Raw genomic sequence first — 24,450 nt, 5'->3', positions numbered from 1 at the left:
CAAGGTTTGATGATTTTATTGATATTGGCAACAAATCCTATCACAGTATTGTGCAGTTTTTCTTTTATATATATACACCTACACAATCCCTTCTCGTTAACCATCAATATATTTTCACAAATGTCATACTTCACAAAGTCTTAAGAAATTACATAGTAGTAGAAAAAAACAATGTCGGATTATTAAACCCACCCAAATCAAAGATAAAATGTATCTTTAAAAAAAAATGTTTGTTCACTTGTATATACAGACCCCAGGACCAATAGCATGACCGTCATTTTTTGTTTCCACCATGATGTGTGACAGGTGTTTGATCCATTCATCCATTACTCTGCCATGACCCAAGTACTGGTTAAAGGACAACTTCAAAAGGTCCATATTTTGTGCCGGACCTTACTCAATATCTCACTTCAGATGCTTTCTCTGCATTCTGACATGATTGACCTGTAATTTTAATAATTCTAGGTAGAGATCTCTGGACCAAACAGAATGACCGCATCTCTCTTTTCACTTTCCAGAACCAGTGCTTTTACGTCTCATCAGCGCTACATACAGGAAATAGTGTGTGTTTTGGAAACACCTGCCCACATCGCCCTCCCAAGAAAAAGGCATGGGGTGGATTATGTTCTGTACTATACTTTTCTAAGCCACTCAGACCAAGCGAAGGGTCACATAAGCCTCTGTTACACAACGGGAAGTATTTGTATTGTTTATGTCAGGACCTTGAGTGACTGGCTGGACCTGCTTATCTCTAGTCCTATAGGGATGGTGGCTGACAGAGGGGGCCAGTGTCTCTACAGGGGGCCAGTGTCTCTGTCTAGGAGGTTGTGGCCCCAGGCTGGTGTCTCCATGTCCCCCAGGGGTCTGTCTTGCTCTGACTGCTTGGCCAGGAGGGAATTCTTCTGGGCCTTGGTCATGGGGAGATCCTCTGACGGCGTGGTGAGGATGGACAGTCTCTGAGGAGTAATAGAGAGGAAAGAGGAGCATTTCAAAGAGAGACCACCAAAAGAATGAGACATAAAATAACTGGTTGTTTGTGATGTTTGCAGAACATTGATTGTTTGTCTTCTTTTCTTAGTTGGTAGAAGAAACAACATCATCAGTGTGTATTGGGGAGTAAATGGGGTTTGGGTTATGGATCTGATCATTGCATAATTAGAGACATAACTAGCGATAACAACACAAGTGGTACCTGCCAACTTTTAAAAGATCTGAAGTTTGGAATTGATAGTGAGAAATTAACCATGGCCTCTCATAACCATTGCCCCATCTTTGGAGGATGTAATCAAAGACTTAGCCTCTATCGTCGACCTACGTAAATAGCTATAGCTAGGCTACCTATGATATATTGCTTGTTTTTTTGCTGCTTTTGGACCACTTTGAGATGCTTTTCTGTTTTGAAACTCCAGTGCTTGACTTGGGCTGAGACAGTTGCCGGTACCCATGTTTGGTGCCGGTAGTGTTTACATTTAGGTGCGTGAGCTCCACAACACTTTTGAGTTAATATTCTATAAGAGGAACAGGAGCTCAAGCAGTTAAACATTTTAGGTGCCGGGAACTCAGCTCCGGAGAGCTCCTGCCCAAGTCAAGCAATGTGGAACTCTATAGAAACATAATAAATGATGTCCCTATTTACCTGTCGCAGTGTACCAGGAGTGACGCTCACGATGTACACCATCCATAGAGGAACCATGAGGGTGGAGGAGAGAGTGAACCACCAGCCAACGGCGTAACCCCACCAAGGATACTGAAAGGTGTTGTTGAACTTCAGTGGGGTAAACTTTATCAAGGAGAAGACAAATGTAGCCTAGAACAAAAGATATGGATGGAGGTTGTAAAATAAACATTAAAGAACACAATGTATTTTCCGATAGCATTGTACTAATTATAACATATTATGGTAACAGTGAGGGTTGAGTGAGGACAGAGATGAACAAGATAAGGTTAAGAACAAGGTTATGGTTTCTCCAGTACGTTTTGGTCAGGCTTCTGGTGAAGCATTTATAATGGTCTAATAAAAAGCATGAGCTGGCGCACACCCAATATGTTACCCCTGTTGATGATGCTTATCATGCATTTTACTATTGTCTATTTACTATTGTTGGAATGACATATATGGAATCATGTAGCAACCAAAAAAGTGTTAAACAAATCAAAATATATTTTATATTTGAGATTCTTCAAATTATTCACCCTTTGCCTTGATGACAGCTTTGCAAGCTCTTGGCATTCTCTTAACCAGCTTAATGAGGTAGTCACCTGGAATGCATTTCAATTAACAGGTTTGCCTTGTTCAAAAGTTAAGATGTGGAATTAATGCATTTGTGCCAATCAGTTGTGTTGTGACAAGGTAGGGGTGGTATACAGAAGATAGCCCTATTTAGTAAAAGACCAAGTCCATAAGATTGCAAAAACAGCTCAAATAAGCAAAGAGAAATGACAGTCCATCATTAATTCAAGACATGAAGGTAAGACAATGCGAAACATTTCAAGAACTTTGAAAGTTTCTTTGAGTGCAGTTGCAAAAAACATAAAGCGCTATGATGAAACTGGATCTCATGAGGACCGCCACAGGAAAAGAAGACCCAGAGTTACCTCTGCTGCAGAGGACAAGTTCATTAGAGTTAACTGCATCTCAGATTGCAGCCCAAATAAATACTTCACAGAGTTCAATTAACAGACACATTTCAACATCAACTGTTTAGATGAGACTGCGTGAATCAGGCCTGCATGGTCCAATTGCTTAAAAAAAACGACTGAAGGACACCAATAAGAAGAAGATACTTGATTGGGCCAAGAAACATGAGCAATAGACATTATACCAGTGGAAATCTGTCCTTTGGTCTGATGAGTCCAAATTTGAGATTTTTGGTTCCAACCTCCGTGTCTTTGTGAGATGCAGAATAGGTGAATGGATAATCTCTGCATGTGTGGTTCTCACTGTGAAGCATGGAGGAGGTGTAATGGTGTGGGGGGGGGGGCTTGGAAAAGCTTTCCTCATGAAGCTGGTTGAGAAAATGCCTAGAGTGTGCAAAGCTGTCATCAAAGCAAAAGGTGGCTACATTGAAGAATGTAAGATCAAAAATATATTTTGATTTGTTTAACACTTTTTTGGTTACTACATGATTCCTTATGTGTTATTTCATAGTTGTGATGTCTTCACTATTATTCTGCAATGTAGAAAATAGTAAAAAGAAAGAAAAACCCTTGAATGAGTAGGTGTGTTCAAACTTTTGAGTGCTTCTGTATATGTGAAATTAAATTAAACAGTAATGTATGTTAATGTTAATCCTATGCTAGTGCTAATGATAACAATAGCCTAATATGTTCAATATGCTGTAAACTAATTATTATTATCTTCTAACTGTTTCACTCAATTAATTCTAATCAACCTAATAATTATGACACACCCCTCACTATTGTCATCAGTTGCACTAATTGCACTGTTTTGTCTATACTGGTTCAAGCATTCATGACATTACCCTGAAGAAGGCACAATTCTGCCGAAACGTTGGTGGTTTACCCAATAAATTACAGTGAGTTTATACATAGAGTGTGCGACTCTCTTTGTTTTTATCGAAGCATTTATAATGAACATAAAGTTAGGATTATCTACTTTACATAGGTTACACATAGGCTTCAATTTGATTCTATTTCTCTGTATTGTCAACTAAACTTCTGGTTTTCTGTAAATCACTTATATTACTGTGACATCAACATCATGTTTACTATAACTATAATTGGAAAAAGAACATTCATTTGCTGTTGACAGTGAGGTGTAAATAAATAAAACTTACAGTGCAGATGACTGGAGTGACATACTTCAAACAGTACTTAATGATGGGTAATGGTCGATAACCGATCATGTCCTCTATATTATCGTACAGACGGTCTGCACCTGTGGAGTAAACATATCAACAGGGACTCAAAATAACAGCAGTCAATAAAAGTGTTTGGTCAGTTGGTCTGTCAAATACCCAGATAACATTCTCAAACCACCAAGTGACAGACAGGTTCAAACAATTGCAGATTAGGAAACCTGGACAACAGCTCTAATGAGGGGTTTCCCAAACTCGGTCCTGGGCCCCCTACAGCTGATTCAAATAAGCAACCCATCATCAAGCTTGTATTATTTGATTCAATTGTGTAGTGTTATGGCAAAAAACAAAACATGCACCCAGGGGTGGGTCCCAGGACCGAGTTTAGGAAACCCTGGTCTAAGCTACCTGTATTTATTTGTTTAGAAAATAAGAGCCATTCTTCTGAAAAAGTGGTGAAAAACAATCTAACGTGGTGACCGGTGTCACGATGGTGACCGGTGTCACGTGTACTCCCTCTCCGGTGCTCTAGGTCACCGAGCTGCTCATCATTACGCACACCCGTCACCATCGTTACGCGCACCAGCGCCTCATCAGTCTCACCTGGACTTCATTACCGTCCTGATTATCTTCCCTATATCTGTCACTTCTTTTGGTTCCTTCGCCAGGCATTATTGTTTCTGTTCCAGTGTTCCCGCTCCTCTTCCAGGTCGTCAGGTTCCCGCACCTCTTCCGGCTCGTCAGGTTCCCGCACCTCTTCCGGCTCGTCAGGTTCCCGCGCCTCTTCCGGCTCGTCAGGTTCCCGCGCCTCTTCCGGCTCGTCAGGTTCCCGCGCCTCTTCCGGCTCGTCAGGTTCCCGCGCCTCTTCCGGCTCGTCAGGTTCCCGCACCTCTTCCGACTCGTCCGGTTCCCGGGCCTCTTCCTGCTCGTCCGGTTCCCGCGCCTCTTCCGGCTCGTCAGGTTCCCGCGCCTCTTCCGGCTCGTCAGGTTCCCGCGCCTCTTCCGGCTCGTCAGGTTCCCGCGCCTCTTCCGGCTCGTCAGGTTCCCGCGCCTCTTCCGGCTTGTCCTGTTCTTGCGCCTCTTCTGGCTCGTCCTGTTCCCGCTCCTCTTCCGGCTTGTCAGGATCCCGCGCCTCTTCCGGCTCATCAGATTTCCGCCCCTCTTCCAGCTCGTCAGGTTCACACGCCTCTTCTGGCTCGTCAGGTTCCCGCTCCTCTTCCGGCTCGACAGGTTCCCACGCCTCAGCAGAGACGACCGGTCCACTCATGGTCACAGGGATTGTCCTTTTGGTCAGTGTCCTGTGGCTGAAGCCGTGTGTCAGGGATGGGGTACTGTCACGTATACTCACCGGCGCTTTAGGTCACCAGGCTGCTCATTATTGCACACACTTGTCACCTGGACTTCATCACCTTCCTGACTCCTGAACAGCTAATCGACGGGCTACCCAGACCCCTCTTTTACGCTGCTGTGACTCTGTTGATAATCTATGCATAGCCACTTTAACTCTACCTACATGTACATATTACCTCAATTACCTCGACTAACCGGTGCCCCTGCACATTGACTCTGTACCGGTACCCCCTATATATAGCCTTGCTTGTTATTTTACTGCTGCTGTTTAATTATTGGTTACTTCTATTTTCTATTTTTACTTATCTATTTTTTAATTAACACTTATTTGAATTTGTTTTCTTAACTTCTTAAAGCATTGTTGGTTAAGGGCTTGTAAGTAAGCATTTCACTGTGTTACACCGTGATCTTTCACCTTTCCTTGTGATTGTCTCCACCCCCTCCAGGTGTCGCTTGTTTTCCCTAGTGTATTTATCTCTGTGTTTCCTGTCTCTCTGTGCCAGTTTGTCTTGTATGTCCAAGTCAACCAGCGTGTTTTTCCGATGCCTTTTCTATTTTCTTTTTGCTAGTCCTCCCGGTTTTGACCCTTGCCTGTTTCTGGACTCTGTACCTGCCTACCTGACCATTCTGCCTGCCTTGACCTCGAGCCTGCCTGACACTGTACCTCCTGGACGTTGAACTGGTTTTGACCTTTTGCCTGTCCATGACCATTCTCTTGCCTACCCCTTTTTGGATCAATAAACATCTAAGACTCCAACCATCTGCCTCCTGTGTCTGCATCTGGGTCTTGCCTTGTGCCCTGATGGTAAGGTCTACATGTATTGTATTCAGCGCATGTAACAAATTTGATTTGATTACTTTCCTTATATCTGTCGCTCCCTTTGGTTCCTTCCCCAGGCGTTATTGTTTCTGTTCCAGTGTTCAAGTCTGTACGCAATCCATCTTTCTTGTTTTGTTCTATGTTCATTTAGTTATTAAATACACTCCCTGAACTTCCAGACTCCCAGCGTACATGTTACAACCAGAACCTGTGATGTGAATAATCAAGAACTTGGGACTATAAGGTTCTACCTGCAAAATGTATAGTTTTAAGATAATGAGTATTTTTAAGTACCAGATCTCAGAACTGTTTTGTGATGTCCTCCTGTTTTCAAGTATATCCACTTACTTATATACAATTATTTGTTATTGACAACCCAGCATTGTGGGATTGGATTGCATGTAGAACCTTATAGCACCAAGTTAAAAGGTGTTTGCATAGATATAACTTTTAGATTTTTCAGACCACCTAAAGAGCAACTCTATGTGAATATCTCATTTTTGACCACCATGTCAGAACCTTATAATCCCAAGGTAACGAGATGTCGTTTCACATCAATGTCCAAAGTGGCAATGTGTGCCAGAGGAACAACTTGGATAATGCCATAAACACCTTGAACAGAAACATCCTGAGGGAAGCTGACCTGCAATTAGGGTTTCTGTGATTGATTATCTGGGATTGACGGAATGGGGCCATGCAGGGCCTTTTACAACTCCTTGCTATCAGGGATCCTTGGGACGTTCGTACTCCATTGAAGTTGACATTTAAAATGGTTAAGGTAAGGGTAAGGGTAGTTGTTAACCTCTCTAGGGTAGGGGGCAGTATTTGCACGGCCGGATAAAAACGTACCCGATTTAATCTGGTTATTACTACTGCCCAGAAACTAGAATATGCATATAATTGTTTGATTTGGATAGAAAACACCCTAAAGTTTCTAAAACTGTTTGAATGGTGTCTGTGAGTATAACAGAACTCATATGGCAGGCAAAAACCTGAGAAGATTCCAAACAGGAAGTGCCCTCTCTGACCATTTCTTGGCCTTCTACACTCTCTTTATTGAAAACTGAGGATCTCTGCTGTAACGTGACACTTCCTACGGCTCCCATAGGCTCTCAGAGGGCGCCAGAACGTTGAATGATGACTTTGCAGGCCATGGCGGAAAAACAGTAGCGCATTTGGTAAATGGTCGATCAGAGAACAATGAGACGGGGGAGCGCGTGCACGTGAAGAGTCCATTTTAGATTTTTAGTCTTTGAACGAAAACAGGGTTTTCCGGTCGGAATATTATCGTTTTTTTTTTACGAGAAAAATCGCATAAAAATTGATTTTAAACAGCGGTTGACATGCTTCGAAGTACGGTAATGGAATATTTAGAATTTTTTTGTCACGATACGCGCCGGGCGCGTCACCCTTCGTTACCCTTCGGATAGTGTCTTGAACGCACGAACAAAACAGAGGATATTTGAACATAACTATGGATTATTTTGAACCAAACCAACATTTGTTATTGAAGTAGAAGTCCTGGGAGTGCATTCTGACGAAGAACAGCAAAGGTAATCCAATTTTTCTTATAGTAAATCTGAGTTTGGTGAGTGCCAAACTTGGTGGGTGTCAAAATAGCTAGCCCGTGATGGCGAGCTATCTACTCAGAATATTGCAAAATGTGCTTTTGCCAAAAAGCTATTTTAAATACATAGCGATTGCATAAAGGAGTTCTGTATCTATAATTCTTAAAATAATTATGTTTTTTGTGAACGTTTATCGTGAGTAATTTAGTAAATTCACCGGAAGTTTGCAGTGGGTATGCTAGTTCTGAACGTCACATGCTAATGTAAAAAGCTGGTTTTTGATATAAATATGAACTTGACTGAACAAAACATGCATGTATTGTATAACATAATGTCCTAGGAGTGTCATCTGATGAAGATCATCAAAGGTTAGTGCTGCATTTAGCTGTGGTTTGGGTTTATGTGACATTATATGCTAGCTTGAAAAATGGGTGTCTGATTATTTCTGGCTGGGTACTCTGCTGACATAATCTAATGTTTTGCTTTCGTTGTAAAGCCTTTTTGAAATCGGACAGTGTGGTTAGATTAACGAGAGTCTTGTCTTTAAAATGGTGTAAAATAGTCATATGTTTGAGAAATTGAAGTAATAGCATTTCTAAGGTATTTGAATATCGCGCCACGGGATTCCACTGGCTGTTGAGTAGGTGGGACGACATTGAGTAGGTGAGACCCCGACTGACATTGAACAAAAGTGGTTGCAAGCCCTAAGCGGCTGCTTATACCTAGAAACGGCATTGGGAGTAGGCCAGGCTAACTCACCATAAACCCAGCTGATACACACTGACTGTAGTATAGCGAAGAGAAGCAGAGTCATCCCACTGCAGGCATAGTAATCAAACAGCTGGAAGATATACAGGCCTCCCTGCAAATAGAGGAGGGGTAGAAAGAGAAAGAAAGTATAAGGTACAGTCTTACTGAGCACAACAATATGACTATAATCTACCTCCAGGGTGTACAAAACACTCAGACAATGATCGTAGGTGTGTCCAGCAGCCCAAACGCTTACGGAATAAGTGGAATCTACCAACAATTAGGCGGAACGAGGAGGTATGTTGAAACATAGGGATATGTTGAAACAGACCACTTGGGAGGTACATTATCGATCATATATCTGGTTACTGTCATGATTGATCTAATAACGATGGCCTTGAAATTCTATATTTTATATCCTATATAATGATGACTTCAAATGACCTCTCACCTCTGTGACCATGACCAGGCCGATGAAGAAGCTACCCACACTGATGATGATGAGGAGGATTTTACGCCGATGGCCAACCAGGAAGAAGGAGGGATACATGTCTGAGATAGCTGTCATCAAAGCCTCCAGACCTACAAACTGAAGGAAAGAGAATAGGGAAGTTCAGTGGAAACTCTGTTCTTTGAAATACTAGCTACTCATTCACAGTTTCACATCCAATAGTTTAGTGATGATTGTAGCATCTATTGTAGGTTATGTAATTATCCTTAACTAAGGAAATATTTCCTAGGCCTTCAGGACCACACTAACACACCTCACTGTCTAAACCCAGGAGGATTATCATGATGAAGAAGAAGATGGCCCAAAGCTGGGGTACTGGCATCATGGCCACGGCACGAGGGTAGGCGATGAACGCCAGGCCAGGACCTGTATGCAGCAACACAGGTAAACTCATTACTGAACTCTCAGGGGCAGAGGGAATAGTTAGATCCTTGAAATGCTAAGGCACCTGTCTTGTAACAAAGCAGAACTTACAAGGGTATGTTAATTTGTTTGTTTGTGCATTTTCTATTTATTTGTATTAATTAATTAATTAATTCGTTCATATCTCACTGCTGCAACACTTACCTGATTCGGCCACGGTTGAGATGTCTGTCCCTTGTTCATAAGCCATGAAGCCCAGTACAGAGAAGATAGCAAAACCGGCCACAAAGCTGGTTCCACTGTTCAAAAGGCACAGGTACACACAGTCCCTAAAAAGAGATTCACTTCCCTGTTAGTCACAACGCAACGGCATCCAAATGACCTACAATATGGAGATCATCAAACTTTCCAGATACTCTACCATTTCTGAAACCCAACCTCCAAAGAATGATGTGCACAGGGGACGTTTTTGCAGGCAAGAGAAAACGTTCTGCCTGCACATTTTATCTAGCAAGGCACATTTACTGTTTATGTACTTAATTCTTCCACTCACTTGTAACAGTTGTTGTCATACTTGTTGTAGCTGCCAAGAGCAGTCAGACAGCCGATGCAGATAGCATAGGAATAGAAGATTTGTGTTCCAGCATCCATCCACACCTGTGAGACACACCAGAGAGAGACACAATAGTCTTCAAAGTTTCACAATTCCGATATACTAGTCTCATCCCAGGGTATTAGAGGTCGAATTCAAATGGTACCTATTTTGACCTTGTAGCTATACTAAGTCAACAGAAAATATATTTGCTTTGAAATTCAGTTATTTTTTTTATCAGGTATTGATATTGTAACATATCTGATGCTCTTAAAACTACAAACTGTTCCACCAAGGGAGTTACGTTTCTTGGACCAGTGGTAATGGTTGCTGCCCTCGGTCATGTTGACCAGCGTTCAAACACCAGCAGAAACATTACCATTTATCCCCACGAATCACTACAGTATGTACTGATAGTTTTTGTTACACCTGAACACAAATTATACAGTGAAGTGTGTTTCTACCTGTGGGTCAGTGAGGCGGGCTGGGTCTGGGTAGAGATAGAACTTGATACCATCTATTGCCCCCGGCAGTGTGAGTCCACGGACCAGCAACACCACCAGCATCAGATAGGGGAAGGTGGCAGTGAAGTAGACCACCTGAGGGGAGGGGGACCAGAGCAGCGTTACATTCCCTCAGTCTATGACTCATCTTAACAATTCTACAGTGTTCATGGTGTCATCAGGTTGAATGGCAGAGATCCCACCTTACCTTCCCAGTAGACTTCACTCCTTTCCAGACACAGAAGTAACAGAGAATCCATGACAGTAGAAGACACAGAGCCAGCTCCCAGCGAACACTGCCTAGCTTGTTTGGACTGTCTGTGAGATTCAAAACTCTTCTCCTGAAAATAATATTTTGAGTTACAATCCCACCACTTGCTTTTCACCATTATCTCAGCGCCTCCTAAGGCAAATAGCCATGATTTCCATCTGTAAGGACTTAATAAGGAGTTGATAAAATGGAATGATTTTGTGTACTCACTCCCAGAACTCTCTCACTGGCGATGTTGCATTTCCTGTTACTGTCCAATTTAGATGTTCCACTACTTTTCTGTCAAACTCCATGCAGGTTGCTGGTTAGGAGGAAATTATACAATAACAAGCATGTCTCAGAACTCTCAGAATCTTTCCTGGATAAGGAGACATTAACAAAATAATACCTCACTTGTCAAGAACAGAATATCTCAGTTTGAAGTGGTGTCCATAAATTTAAGATACTATCTATCATGTGGGCATGACAAAGGTATGTCAACGTCAACATGTATACACACTGAAGTTAACCAGGTCCCAGATCTGTTTGTGCTCTTTGCAAAGCCAATTCCATTGCTGTTTCTTGTCAATCCAAACAGGTTTGTTATGACAATGAATGACAAGCAGTTGGTATGACAGCACAGGCAGACTGGCACTCAGGCTACACTGAAGTACATACCTGTGTTCCAGCTGTTTCTACAACTGGCCCAGGGGAGCTCAGAGCTGAATGAGGAGAAGAGGTAGAAGAAGGCCCAGGCTAGAATGATGATGTAATAGATGCTGGAATATAGAACCACCACCTGACTACCATAACCCAGTCCTGAGGAGGAGGAGGATGAGGAGGAGGAGGAGGAGGAGGAGGAGGAAGAAGAAGAGATTTTACAGACAAACACGAAGATGTAATTGTAAAAAAAGGCTTCTGATAAATATATGTGACATATATTAATTCCAATCACATTCTCAACCTAAAACCATAAACAACATTTAACTGTGATTCTTTTTGATGTGGATTAGACTCCTTTCAAAGTCACCAGCCCCGATTAATAAGTTATGGTGGCATTCCAACAAGACAGACATTTGTGAATGTTTGAACGCAGGACAAGTGTCTTGAATGCACGTGTCATGTCACATTAAGGACTATTACTTTATCATGTAATAGCTAATGAATCACATTGTGAGCCTGTGTAATACTGTTGATTAATCCAAGCGTCATCCAATAACTTGAATTACGGTTTTATTACTTTAATCCCTTTTTCATTTTTTAAAATTAAATCAGGCCAGAAACAGACCAATCATCTCCCAAGCAATCTAAAATAATTCCTTATATTGTTTCAAACTGTTAAAGCAATGCGATTAAAATCATGGTGGATTGACTTGTACAAATACAATAGTGCAATATCATTTACAGAAGGAAAAGCCTGCATGTACTGTGCATTTACTGTATCTATTATTGCTAATTATCTGGCCCTATATGTCACCCTCAACCAGCACATTCTTGACAAAGGCTCCAGACAGAAACCTTGAGTTTATGTGCTGAATACCAATTGAAATCATATTGACATTGCTTTGGATTACAGTGCTACTTTCTCAGGTTTTGATATTGCAGCTAGGGGTTTTCCTGAGCACAAATACAACAATCAGACAAAGTTTGGTCTGCAGTCCCTCTGAATGTTATCTTTTCTTTTGGCACAGTTTATAGTACTATCAAATCTTTACTTTTCTGAAGGCTATAACCTTTCTTCCTTCCAGCTATCCTGCTTTCATTTCTATTTCACCAAGATGGCATCCATCTTAGGAAGTAAATGCTATCAATGGTCAGACAAACACTGACAATTGAATTCCTAATATGGATGCAATACGTACAACAAGACCCTGTGGCCGCATTCATAAAGCATTCATATAGCATACCAGTAGGATGGCTGATCTAGGATCAGATTAGCCTTTTAGATCAAAATGACTAAGCTTATATGGACAGAGGGGACCTGATTCTAGATCAGCAGTCTTACTCAATGACGCTTTATAAATATGAGCCCTGATATTTACCTTCAAACAGGGGGCAGATCTTCCTCCAGCAGGTTATGCAGCCCTGAGTGGTGTACTGGCCCAGGGAGGTCTCCAGGAGAAAGAGTGGAATGCCACAGGTGAACAGAAAGAGCACATAAGGGATGAAGAACACCCCTTACGAACAACACAAGTTAAACCACAATTAACCATATGGCCCAAGACCATAACTTAATGTTTCACTTCACATGATTATGGTTTCGCAAGACCAACATTTTTCACAGCAGCCATCTCAACCACCTCAAACCCTCCCCCCACTTCAGGCTTGAGTGCATTTATACCATCCAGAGAAGAGAACGCAAGTATTAATATATATATTTTAGGGGTGGAGCAGCTTTAATATTGAGGATAGATTGCCGCTTACATCAATGTAATTGTCTGCATCATTTCTAATCCCCCATATATTTTTTTGTGTAAATATATATATTTATATATACATACATACATACATACATACATACATACATACATACATACATACATACATATTCATAAACATGCATACATATACACATACAAATACATACATATAAACACCCATACATATATTCATATACATATATTTTTTGAATATATTTTCCTTTATTATTCCCAGCAAACCCTACCAACCCTCCCCTAATTGGAGAAAACCAATAAATAATAACACTTAGGCTTCTACTTCCAGCTTATACATGCTATATACATTTTACAGACAAAATCTAATTTACAATAGTTTACTTTGTTTGTTTTTAATCCTGGCCTTCCTCTATTTCTGATGTTTATACTTGCCATATATTTATGTGTTATTGACTGCTTGTTTATTCCATGTGTAACTCAGTGTTGTTGTTTGTGTCGCACTGCTTTGCTTTCTCTTGGCCAGGTCACAGTTATAAATTAGAACTTGTTCTCAACTAGCCTATCTGGTTAAATAAAGGTGAAAAAAAATGTTTATATATATATATATATATATATATAAATAAAACCCTACCACCCCTCGCCCAATTTGAGTAAACTAATAAATAACAACACTTAGGTTTCTACTTCCAGCTTATACATACTATATACATTTTACAGACACAATCTAATTTACAATAGTTATATATATTTTTTTTTGTCCTGGCCTTCCTCTATTTCTGATGTTTATATTTGCCATACATTTGTAACTGTGCTATTTCACAAAAGTTCTGAACCTATATACATTTTACAGACCCCATATGTTTTACATTTGTTATCCCGTTGTTATTATTCCCACCCTTCAGCTCCATTCAACCCCTCCCATCTATCTCTTAACACCATCCATATTGGATTTCTATTTGCCATATATTTTCCAACTGTGCTGTGATGCTTCACAAAAGTACTGAACCTTTCTATTCTCATAGTTTCTACAGATTGTAAATTAAAGATAAACATTTTTGCTAAAATAATTATTATATTATTGATCGATTGACTATGACTTTTCAAATCACCTAGTATTGTTATCTGCAGCGTTAGCTCTAGGTAAATGTTGCAATTATTCAGCTACATATGGACGGTACCAAAATAAATGATCTAATGACTCTGCCTCCACGCAGCAAATTCTGCAGAGCTGGGAAGATTGTATCCCCCATATATATAACATTCTATTGGCTGCAAGAATTTTGCAAAATTATTTTAATAAAAAAATTCTATGTTTTGAATGCGGTGTCGTATTGTGTGTCAATTCATTAACCATGTGCCATGGAATCGGTACATCGAAAATCTCTTCCCAACTATTTTGCAATTTATATGGCACAGCTGTCAATTTTTTGGTCCTTAAATGAAACTGGTATAGATTTTTATTTATCACAATTTTCTTGAACCAATTTTGGTCTTTAATGCAGGGCCGACAGACAAGTTCCTTACTTGTTCCCCCTTCCACTTGACACTTCCATTTTTGAGGTAATGCTGCAATCACATTGTTGTAATTTTGGGTAGAGCAGACATTTGCATATGTCTGTGTTAGCTGCATATTAGCTGCATGTTAGCTGTGACATAACTCCACCAGCCCAATTTATGGTATAATTTACAAAGATTATACTTTTTTTAATGTTATTGAAAAACAATTTTTTATCAACTAGTATATTTGAGTTTAACCACAAGAACTCAAGAATTTGTTTGTGTGGCTGACGGACTTAGCTACCACCTGAAGTGTTGTGTGTACATTCGGCATGTAAGTGTTAGGGATATTATCGTGGGGTTTCTGGGACACGTTCAGTAGCCTAACATCATTGAACATTGCAGATAGAAAGGCCATGAATAGAGTTGACTTGATTCCTAATTCTACATGTCAGAGAGGCATGTTTGTTCTCCATAGCATATTTCTATCAGAGCATAACAAAACGTTATACAGTAGTGATGTGCATATCAGTATAGAGATTCTGGAAGCACCTAGAAGGTTTTGGTTTCTTTTGTGCACCCAGGCACGCACTGTTGTTTTTATGATAGTGCCGCCAGATAACATCTAGCCCTAGTGTGTAAATATCCCTATAATATTATAGCAACCACTGATATGTTTATATCAGGCCATGATTACCCATCTCTTAATGATTAATCCATTATCATCTTGTAATTGTGTGATTTCAATATTAGACTAAGATATGAAAAGAACAACTCTGTACTGTCTCCACCACAATGAAGTTAAATTAAGTGACTAGCTCTTTTGCATTGATAATGTAAAAGACAAAGGCTCACCTTGCCATACATTTAATGTGTGTTTAATTGTATGACCATGTAAAGATGTGATGTGAGACTCACCTCCTCCATTTTTGTAGCACAGATATGGGAACCTCCATACATTCCCCAAGCCTATGATCTGTCCGGCCACAGCCAGGAGGAACTCCAGCTTGCTGGACCACTGTCCCCTGGTCTGGGTGCTTGGCACAGGGACAGGCTGGACCAGACCCATCTCCTGCTGGGAAAGCTTATTGAACCTCAAATTGGGATCATTATGCTTCTCCATAACACTGAGGAAGACAAAGACAAAGTTGGTTTGATGCGGTGAACACAGATTTATCTAACATAGTCTGTGTGCTATGAAGACAGTATAAGGGCACACAGCTAACAGCTACATATGACCTGCTACATGAGACCAACTATATATGACCAGCTACATATGAACAGCTACATATGAACAGCTACATATGACCAGCTACATATGAACGCTACATATGACCAGCTACATATGACCAGCTACATATGACTAGCTACATATGAACAGCTACATATGACCAGCTACATATGACTAGCTACATATGAACAGCTACATATGAACAGCTATGGTACATATGACCAGCTACATATGACAAGCTACATATGAACAGTTACATATGACTAGCTACATATGAACAGCTACATATGACTAGCTACATATGAACAGCTACATATGACTAGCTACATATGACCAGCTACATATGACTAGCTACATATCAACAGCTACATATGAACAGCTACGGTACATATGACCAGCTACATATGACCTGTCAAGAAAAATAAAATTGAGGGAAAAGGGGAAGTTCCAGTACAGCAAAACATGAGCCCCTTTCTTCCATGCTTTGGATAGATCTGCATTGCTTGCTGTTTGGGGTTTTAGGCAGGGTTTCTGTATAGCACTTTGTGACATCTGCTGATGTAAATACATTTGATTGATTGATTGATTGATTGATTGATTGATTGATTGATTGATTGATTGGATAGACTAGTGGTTAAGAGTGTTGGGCCAGTAAGTGAAATGTCTCTGGTTTGAATCCCCCAGCAGACCAGGTTAAAAATTTGCTGATGTGCCCTTGAGCAAGGCACTTAACCCAAATTGCTCCTGTAAGTTGCGATGGATAAATATGAATGTACATATGAACAGTTTCATATGACCTGTCAAGAAAAAAGGGGGAAAAAGGGAAGGTCCAGTGCAGCAAAACATGAGCCCCTATTATTCAATAAATTGGATCTTCCTTTTGTCCAGCTCCTGTTATTACATTGGATGTGCATAAAACCCCCTCCTATGAAAGGAAATTAGCAGGGCACTGTTGCCGCTGCTACGGTCATCCCCCAGACACTCTAGACCCAAATTGCTACAGACCTATATCTATCCTACCCTGCCTTTCTAAGGTCTTCAAAAGCCAAGTCAACAAACAGAATACCGACCATTTCGAATCCCACCGTACCTTCTCCACTATGCAATCTGGTTTCAGAGCTGGTCATGGGTGCACCTCAGCCACGCTCAAGGTCCTAAACGATATCATAACCACCATCGAGACATTACTGTGCAGCCGTCTTCATCGACCTGGCCAAGGCTTTCGACTCTGTCAATCACCACATTCTTATTGGCAGAATCAACAGCCTTGGTTTCTCAAATGATTGCCTCGCATGGTTCACCAACTACTTCTCTGATAAAGTTCAGTGTGTCAAATCGGAGGGCCTGTTGTCCGGAACTCTTGCAGTCTCTATGGGGGTGCCACAGGGTTCAATTCTCGGGCCGACTCTCTTCTCTGTATACATCAATGATGTCGCTCTTGCTGCTGGTGATTCTCTGATCCACCTCTACGCAGATGACACCATTCTGCATACTTCTAGCCCTTCTTTGGACACTGTGTTAACTAACCTGCAGACAAGCTTCAATGCCATACAACTCTCCTTCTGTGGCCTCCAACTGCTCTTAAATGCAAGTAAAACTAAGTGCATGATCTTCAACTGATCACTGCCCGCCCGTCCAGCATCACTACTCTGGACGGTTCTGACTTAGAATATGTGGACAACTACAAATACATAGGTGTCTGGCTAGATTGTAAACTCTCCTTCCAGACTCACATTAAGCATCTCCAATCCAAAATTAATCCAGAATCGGCTTCCTATTTCACAACAAAGCATCCTTCACTCATGCTGCCAAACATACCCTCGTAAAACTGACCATCCTATTGATCCTCGACTTCGGCGATGTCATCTATAAAATAGCCTCCAACACTCTACTCAACAAATTGGATGCAGTTTATCACAGTGCCATCCGTTCTGTCACCAAAGCCCCATATATTACCCACCACTGCGACCTGTTTGCTCTCGTTGGCTGGCCATCGCTTCATACCCGTCGCCAAACCCACTGGCTCCATGTCATCTACAAGTCTCTGCTAGGTAAAGCCCCGCCTTATCTCAGCTCACTGGTCACCATAGCAGCACCCATCTGTAGCACACGCTCCAGCAGGTATATCTCACTGGTCACCCCCAAAGCCAATTCCTCCTTTGGCCACCTTTCCTTCCAGTTCTCTGCTGCCAATGACTGGAACGAACTGCAAAAATCACTTAAGCTGGAGACCCATATCTCCCTCACTGGCTTTAAGCACCAGCTGTCAGAGCAGCTCACAGATCACTGCACCTGTACATAGCCCATCTGTAAACAGCCCATCCAACTACCCCATCCCCATACTGTATTTATTTATTTATCTTGCTCCTTTGCACCCCAGTATCTCATCTGCTAAATGACTTAAATGTAATGTATCTCTACTTGCACATTAATCTTCTGCACATCTACCATTCCAGTGTCTAATTGCTATATTGTAATTACTTCGTCACCATGGCCTATTTATTGCCTTACCTCTCTTATCTTACCTCATTTGCACTCTTCTTTCTACTGTATTATTGACTGTATGTTTGTTTATTCCATGTGTAACTCTGTGTTGTTGTATGTGTCGAACTGCTGTGCTTTATCTTGGCCAGGTCACAGTGAGAACTTGTTCAGGTCACAAATGAGACCTTGTTCTCAACTAGCCTACCTGGTTGAATAAAGGTGAAAAAAGTACTGTTCTGATGGTAAAATACAGCAATGTTGACTTATAACAGTGGAATCAACTACTGTATTGTGTTCCGTGTATTATTTTAACCGTTTCTGTAAGTTAGCAGACACTCTTGTCCAAAGCAACTTACAATAGTAAGTGAATACTTTTTTGTACTGGTTAATTGACCCCTTAACCCTGGCATCGCAAGCACCATGCTCTACCAACTGAGCTACACGTGACAGTATGAAGACACATACATTTTTATTCTTTAATGATCCTGAGAAAAGTCACGGTTCCCATACACTGATCCATACTATGGTCTATTCTAGAAGTAGCCTGAGTATCGGGAGAAGCCAAATTATCTGGGAATAGTCAATACCAGCAGACTTTTTGGCATTGGCCACACAAAGAGGTGAGATTCCAATTGAATCTTGTATTGTGAGGAGCCAGGGCAGCATCTCACTGCTTGGCAATGTGTATGAATGTTAAAATTCCACACTGTTGTACCAGTCTTGTTGCATTAGAGTAGGAGGGGATCAGCACAGCTTGGTGGGACTAGTGTAATCCTGTAATCAATGTTGCCTTTGTGCCCTTGCCTAGTATCCCTGTGGGAGTAGGACACATACAATGGAAAATATGTGCTGCTGCTGCTACTACTATTATGGTGATTTCTGAAAATGAACACCCTGTACTTATACAGTTATAGAAGCACAAGCGCAAGATCAGGGCAAGGCGGCCGGAAACATGACCGAATACAAACAGTGTACAGTCGTGGCCAAAAGTTTTGAGAATGACACAAATATTAATTTCCACAAAGTTTGCTGCTTCAGTGTCTTTAGATATTTTTGTCAGATGTTACTATGGAATACTGAAGTATAATTACAAGCATTTCAGAAGTGTCAAAGGCTTTTATTGACAATTACATGAAGTTGATGCAAAGAGTCAATATTTGCAGGGTTGACCCTTCTTTTTCAAGACCTCTGCAATCCGCCCTAGCATGCTGTCAATTACCTTCTGGGCCACATCCTGACTGATGGCAGCCCATTCTTGCATAATCCATGCTTGGAGTTTGTCAGAATTTGTGAGTTTTTGTTTGTCCACCTGCCTCTTGAGGATTGATCACAAGTTCTCAATGGGATTAAGGTCTGGGGAGTTTCCTGGCCATGGACCCAAAATATCGATGTTTTGTTCCCCGAGCCACTTAGTTATCACTTTTTCCTTATGGCAGGGTGCTCCATCATGCTGGAAAAGGCATTGTTTGTCGCCAAACTGTTCCTGAATGGTTGGGAGAAGTTGCTCTCGGAGGATGTGATGGTACCATTCTTTATTCATGGCTGTGTTCTTAGGCAAAATTGTGAGTGAGCCCACTCCCTTGGCTGAGAAGCAACCCCACACATGAATGGTCTCAGGATGCTTTACTGTTGGTAGCGCTGACTGATGGTAGCGCTCACCTTGTCTTCTCCGGACAAGCTTTTTTCCGGATGCCCCAAACAATCGGAAAGGGGATTCATCAGAGAAAATGACTTTACCCCAGTCCTCAGCAGTCCAATCCCTGTACCTTTTGGAGGATGTTTTTCCTGGAGAGAAGTGGCTTCTTTGCTGCCCTCCTTGACACCAGGCCATCCTCCAAAAGTCTTCGCCTCACTGTGCGTGCAGATGCACTCACACCTGTCTGCTGCCATTACTGAGCAAGCTCTGTACTGGTGGTGCCCCGATCCCGCAGCTCAATCAATTTTAGGAGACAGTCCTGGCGCTTGCTGGACTTTCTTGGGTGCCCTGAAGCCTTCTTCACAACAATTGAACCGCTCTCCTTGAAGTTCTTGATGATCCAATAAATGGCTGATTTAGGTGCAATCTTACTGGCAGCAATATCTTTGCTTGTGAAGTCCTTTTTGTGCAAAGCAATGATGACGTCACATGTTTCCTTGCAGGTAACCATGGTTGACAGAGGAAGAGCAATGATTCCAAGCACCACTCTCCTTTTGAAGCTTCCGGTCTGTTATTCAAACTCAATCAGCATGACAGAGTGATCTCCAGCCTTGTCCTCATCAACACTCACACACGTGTTAACGAGATAATCGCTGACATGATGTCAGCTGGTCCTTTTGTGGCAAGGCTGAAATGCAGTGGAAATGTTTTGTTGGGGATTCAGTTCATTTGCATGGCAAAGAGGGACTTTTCAATTGATTGCAATTCCTCTGATCACTCTTCATAACATTCTGGAGTATATGCAAACTGCCATCATACAAACTGAGGCAGCAGACTTCGTGAAAATTTATATTTGTGTCATTCTCAAAACTTTTGGCCACAACTGTAGCTATTCCCTCCGCAAGGCAATCAAACAAGCTAAGCATCAGTATAGAGACAAAGTAGAGTCACAATTCAACGTCTCAGACACGAGAGGTATGTGGCAGGGTCTACAGTCAATCACGGACTACAAAAAGAAAACCAGCCCCGTTGCGGACCCCGATGTCTTGCTCCCAGACAAACTAAACAACTTCTTTGCTTGCTTTGAGGACAATACAGTGCCACCGACACGGCCCGCTACCAAAACCTGCGGGCTCTCCTTCACCGCAGCCAACGTGAGTAAAACATTTAAACGTTGTATCCCTCGCAAGGCTGCCAGTTAAGACGGCATCCCAAGCCGCGTCCTCAGAGCATGCGCAGACCAGCTGGCTGGTGTGTTTACGGACATGTTCAATCAATCCCTATCCCAGTCTGCTGTTCACACATGCTTCAAGAGGGCCACCATTGTTCCTGTTCCCAAGAAAGTTAAGGTAACTGAGCTAAATGACTATCGCCCCGTAGCACTCACTTCCGTCATCATGAAGTGCTTTGAGAGACTAGTCAAGGATCATATAACCTCCACCCTACTTGACACCCTAGACCCACTCCAATTTGTTTACCGCCCCAATAGGTCCACAGACGACGCAATCGCAATCACACTGCACACTGCCCTAACCCATCTGGACAAGAGGAATACCTATGTAAGAATGCTGTTCATCGACTACAGCTCCGCATTTAACACCATAGTACCCTCCAAACTTGTCATTAAGCTCGAGACCCTGGGTCTTGACCCCGCCCTGTGCAACTGGGTCCTGGACTTTCTGACGGGCCGCCCCCAGGTGGTGAGGGTAGAAAACAACATCTCCACTCTGCTGATCCTCAACACTGGGGCCCCACAAGGGTGCATTCTCAGCCCTCTCCTGTACTCCCTGTTAACCCATGACTGTGTGGCCATGCACGCATCCAACTCAATCATCAAGTTTGCAGACGACACTACAGTGGTAAGCTTGATTACCAACAACGACAAGACGGCCTACAGGGAGGAGGTGAGGGCCCTCAGAGTGTGGTGTCAGGAAAATAACCTCACACTCAATGTCCACAAAACAAAAGAGATGATCATGGGCTTCAGGAAACAGCAGAGGGAGCACCCCCCTATCCACATGGATGGGATAGTAGTGGAGAAGGTGGAAAGTTAAGTTCCTACACGTCACAGCATCCACCCACACATCCACCCACACAGACAGTGTGCAGCATCTGTGCAGCAATGCTCCCCATCCAACCTGACAGAGCTTGTGAGGATCTGCAGAGAAGAATGTAGCCAACAGGTGTGCCAAGCCTGTAGCGTCATACCCAATAATACTCAAGGCTGTAATGGCTGCCAAAGTTGCTTCCACAAATTACTGAGTAAAGGGTCTGAATTCTTTTGTAAGTGTGATATTTCAGTTGTTTTTATTTTTAATAAATTAACAAACATGTCTAAAAACCTGTTTTTGCTTTCTCATTATGGGGTATTGTGTGTAGATTGATGAGGGGAAAAAACTATTTAATCGCTTTTAGAATGAGGCTGTAAACTAACAAAATGTGAAAAAAGTCATGGGGTCTGAATACTTTCCTAAGGCACTGTATATGAAAACCGCACCACAAATATAAGTACAAAAAAAGTTAGTTTAATCAGTTAAACAAAGCATATTAATTATAATTGTACATGATATACTCAGTGTATATGAAAAAAACATGTTTGATTATATGTGTGTGTGTGATTGTAAGAGTTAGGCTACATGGAGGGGATTATTGGGTAGCTAACCCCCAGTCTTCGCTTGACCTGATGACTCCTTGCTGTCCTCGTCCCCAGTCCACCTGGTTGTGCTGTTGATCCAGTTTCTGCTGTTTTGTCTGTGGCTATGGAACCCTGACCTGTTTACCGGATGTGATACCGTGTCCCGGACCTGCTGTTTTCGTCTCTCTCTCTCTCTCTCTCTCTCTCTCTCTCTCTCTCTCTGAATGCTTGGCTATGAAAAACCAACTGACATTTAGTTGCATCCTCTACAACCACTGTGATTATTATTTGACCCTGCTGGTCATCTATGAATGCTTGAACAACGCTCTGGCCTCAATGGCTATCTACTCTTTTAATCTCCACCCGGCACAGCCAGAAAAGGACTAGCCTCCCCTCAGAGCCTGGTTCCTCTCTAGCTTTCTTCCTAGGTTCGTGCCTTTCTAGGGAGTTTTTCCTAGCCACCGTGCTTCTACATCTGCATTGCTTGCTGTTTGGGTTTTTTGGCAGGGTTTCTGTACATCTGCTGATGTAAAAAGGGCTTTATAAATACATTGTATTTTCTATGTTCATTGTTCATGTCTGAGTCGTCTCTGTTTAATATTTTAGCATACTGTAGTGTTTCTTTTTTTCTCTTAAGGTTTGCAGCTTGAATTATGAAAATAATATCTAACTTAACAACCAGTAATTCTGCTTTCAAATCGAAAGAATGTGATAAGAGGACTTCTACGTTTATTAGACATGGCTGTATAGTTACACAGAACAGGAAGACACTGCTGCTCTCACTGGCACTGCTGAGCCTCCAGTCTGTAACCTTTGGCCTACATTCAGCGCCTGCAACAAGTGCTACTGACTGCAGACAGAGAGAGAGAGAGAGAGCGAGAGAGACAGTGAGAGAAAGAGAAAGAGAGAGCTACCGTACCACTGCCTGAAGCCTCATGTCTGTCTCTGTCTCTCTATACAACTAGGGAGATGTCTAGGTGTTATCACAGCCCCCGCCTGCCAAGTCTGCTAGATTTCAAATACAAACAGTGATAAACAGTCTAAATAAAAGGTTTCCTGATAGAAACGGAAGAGACTAGAATGCGCGAGAGAGAGAGTACCTTAAGGATGAAGTTGTAGTTCTGAAGTCTGTTGTAGTAGTCTACTTCTCCATTAAAGAAGACTTGTTCTGGTCCCTTTCATTGGAAGCAAACCTAGACCCTGTGTTTCTCCCTGTCAAATGCCCTTCCCAGAACTAACCATGAGTGAACCCATGTGGATAGTTTGGAGTGTTTGTGTGTTCATGAGCCTGTGTGTGTGAGGCGGAGCTATTGAGTCGAGGTAACACTGGCTCCTTCATTGCGGGGAAGAGGAGGGGATTTGCTCTGTGAAAGTGGCAGCAGCAGGCGGGCTTCTTTTGAATGCTGTAGGGGCATGGATGTGTGGAATGTGAACAAATGAACTCTCTGCATTAGAACTTTACAATGGATAGAGGAGAGGAGTGACAGAACTTGAACACTTAAATGAATAGGAAAAGGGGGCATAATACATCTAATGTACATTACTTGCAAAACTTTTGAAATGTAATGGAGAGTGATAATGTTGCATCTAGAATGACAGATATATTTTTTTTATTACGTCATACCAATGTCTACTGATTTCATCAGTCTAAAAAGTGCTGTACATAATGTAGTATTTCAACATATCAACATGATCAACAATTGCTAGTTGGATGGATGGTGTCTAATGACTGTGAATGGAATCTAAAACTTCAGCCAATGAAATATGACGTTAACAAAAGCATTCTGTCAAGGCCTCTTAACTTGTCTGGGCTAGGGGGCAGTATTTTCACGGCCGGATGAAAAACGTACCCAATTTAAACAGGTTACTACTCTGGCCCAGAAACTAGAATATGCATATTATTAGTAGATTTGGATAGAAAACACTCTGAAGTTTCTAAAACTGTTTGAATGGTGTCTGTGAGTATAACAGAACTCATATGGCAGGCAAAAACCTGAGAGAAATCCAAGCAGGAAGTGGAAAGTCTGAGAATTGTAGTTCTTCTTT

At 41.8% G+C, this 24,450-nt stretch overlaps 1 protein-coding gene across 1 annotated transcript; it reads right to left on the bottom strand.

Moving 5' to 3' along the window:
- On the bottom strand, positions 1–23,711 carry LOC106565345 (sodium- and chloride-dependent GABA transporter 2). Its single transcript, XM_014132343.2, has 15 exons — positions 23,505–23,711; positions 15,337–15,545; positions 12,568–12,702; positions 11,204–11,344; positions 10,757–10,847; positions 10,484–10,616; positions 10,237–10,371; positions 9,734–9,837; positions 9,385–9,509; positions 9,071–9,183; positions 8,758–8,895; positions 8,316–8,418; positions 3,798–3,898; positions 1,637–1,807; positions 1–956 (listed from the first exon to the last, which is right to left on the bottom strand). The coding sequence occupies exons 2-15, from the start codon at positions 15,539–15,541 to the stop codon at positions 795–797; spliced, it is 1,857 nt and encodes a 618-aa protein (XP_013987818.1). The 5' UTR covers positions 15,542–15,545; positions 23,505–23,711; the 3' UTR covers positions 1–794.
- Between the last annotated feature and the right edge of the window lie 739 nt (positions 23,712–24,450).

This window comes from Salmo salar, chromosome ssa12 (assembly GCF_905237065.1).
Source record: "Salmo salar chromosome ssa12, Ssal_v3.1, whole genome shotgun sequence".
Classification (NCBI taxonomy): domain Eukaryota; kingdom Metazoa; phylum Chordata; class Actinopteri; order Salmoniformes; family Salmonidae; genus Salmo; species Salmo salar.
The sequence above is the reverse complement of the archived record's forward strand: the minus strand, read 5'-3'. Positions and strand labels throughout refer to the sequence as shown.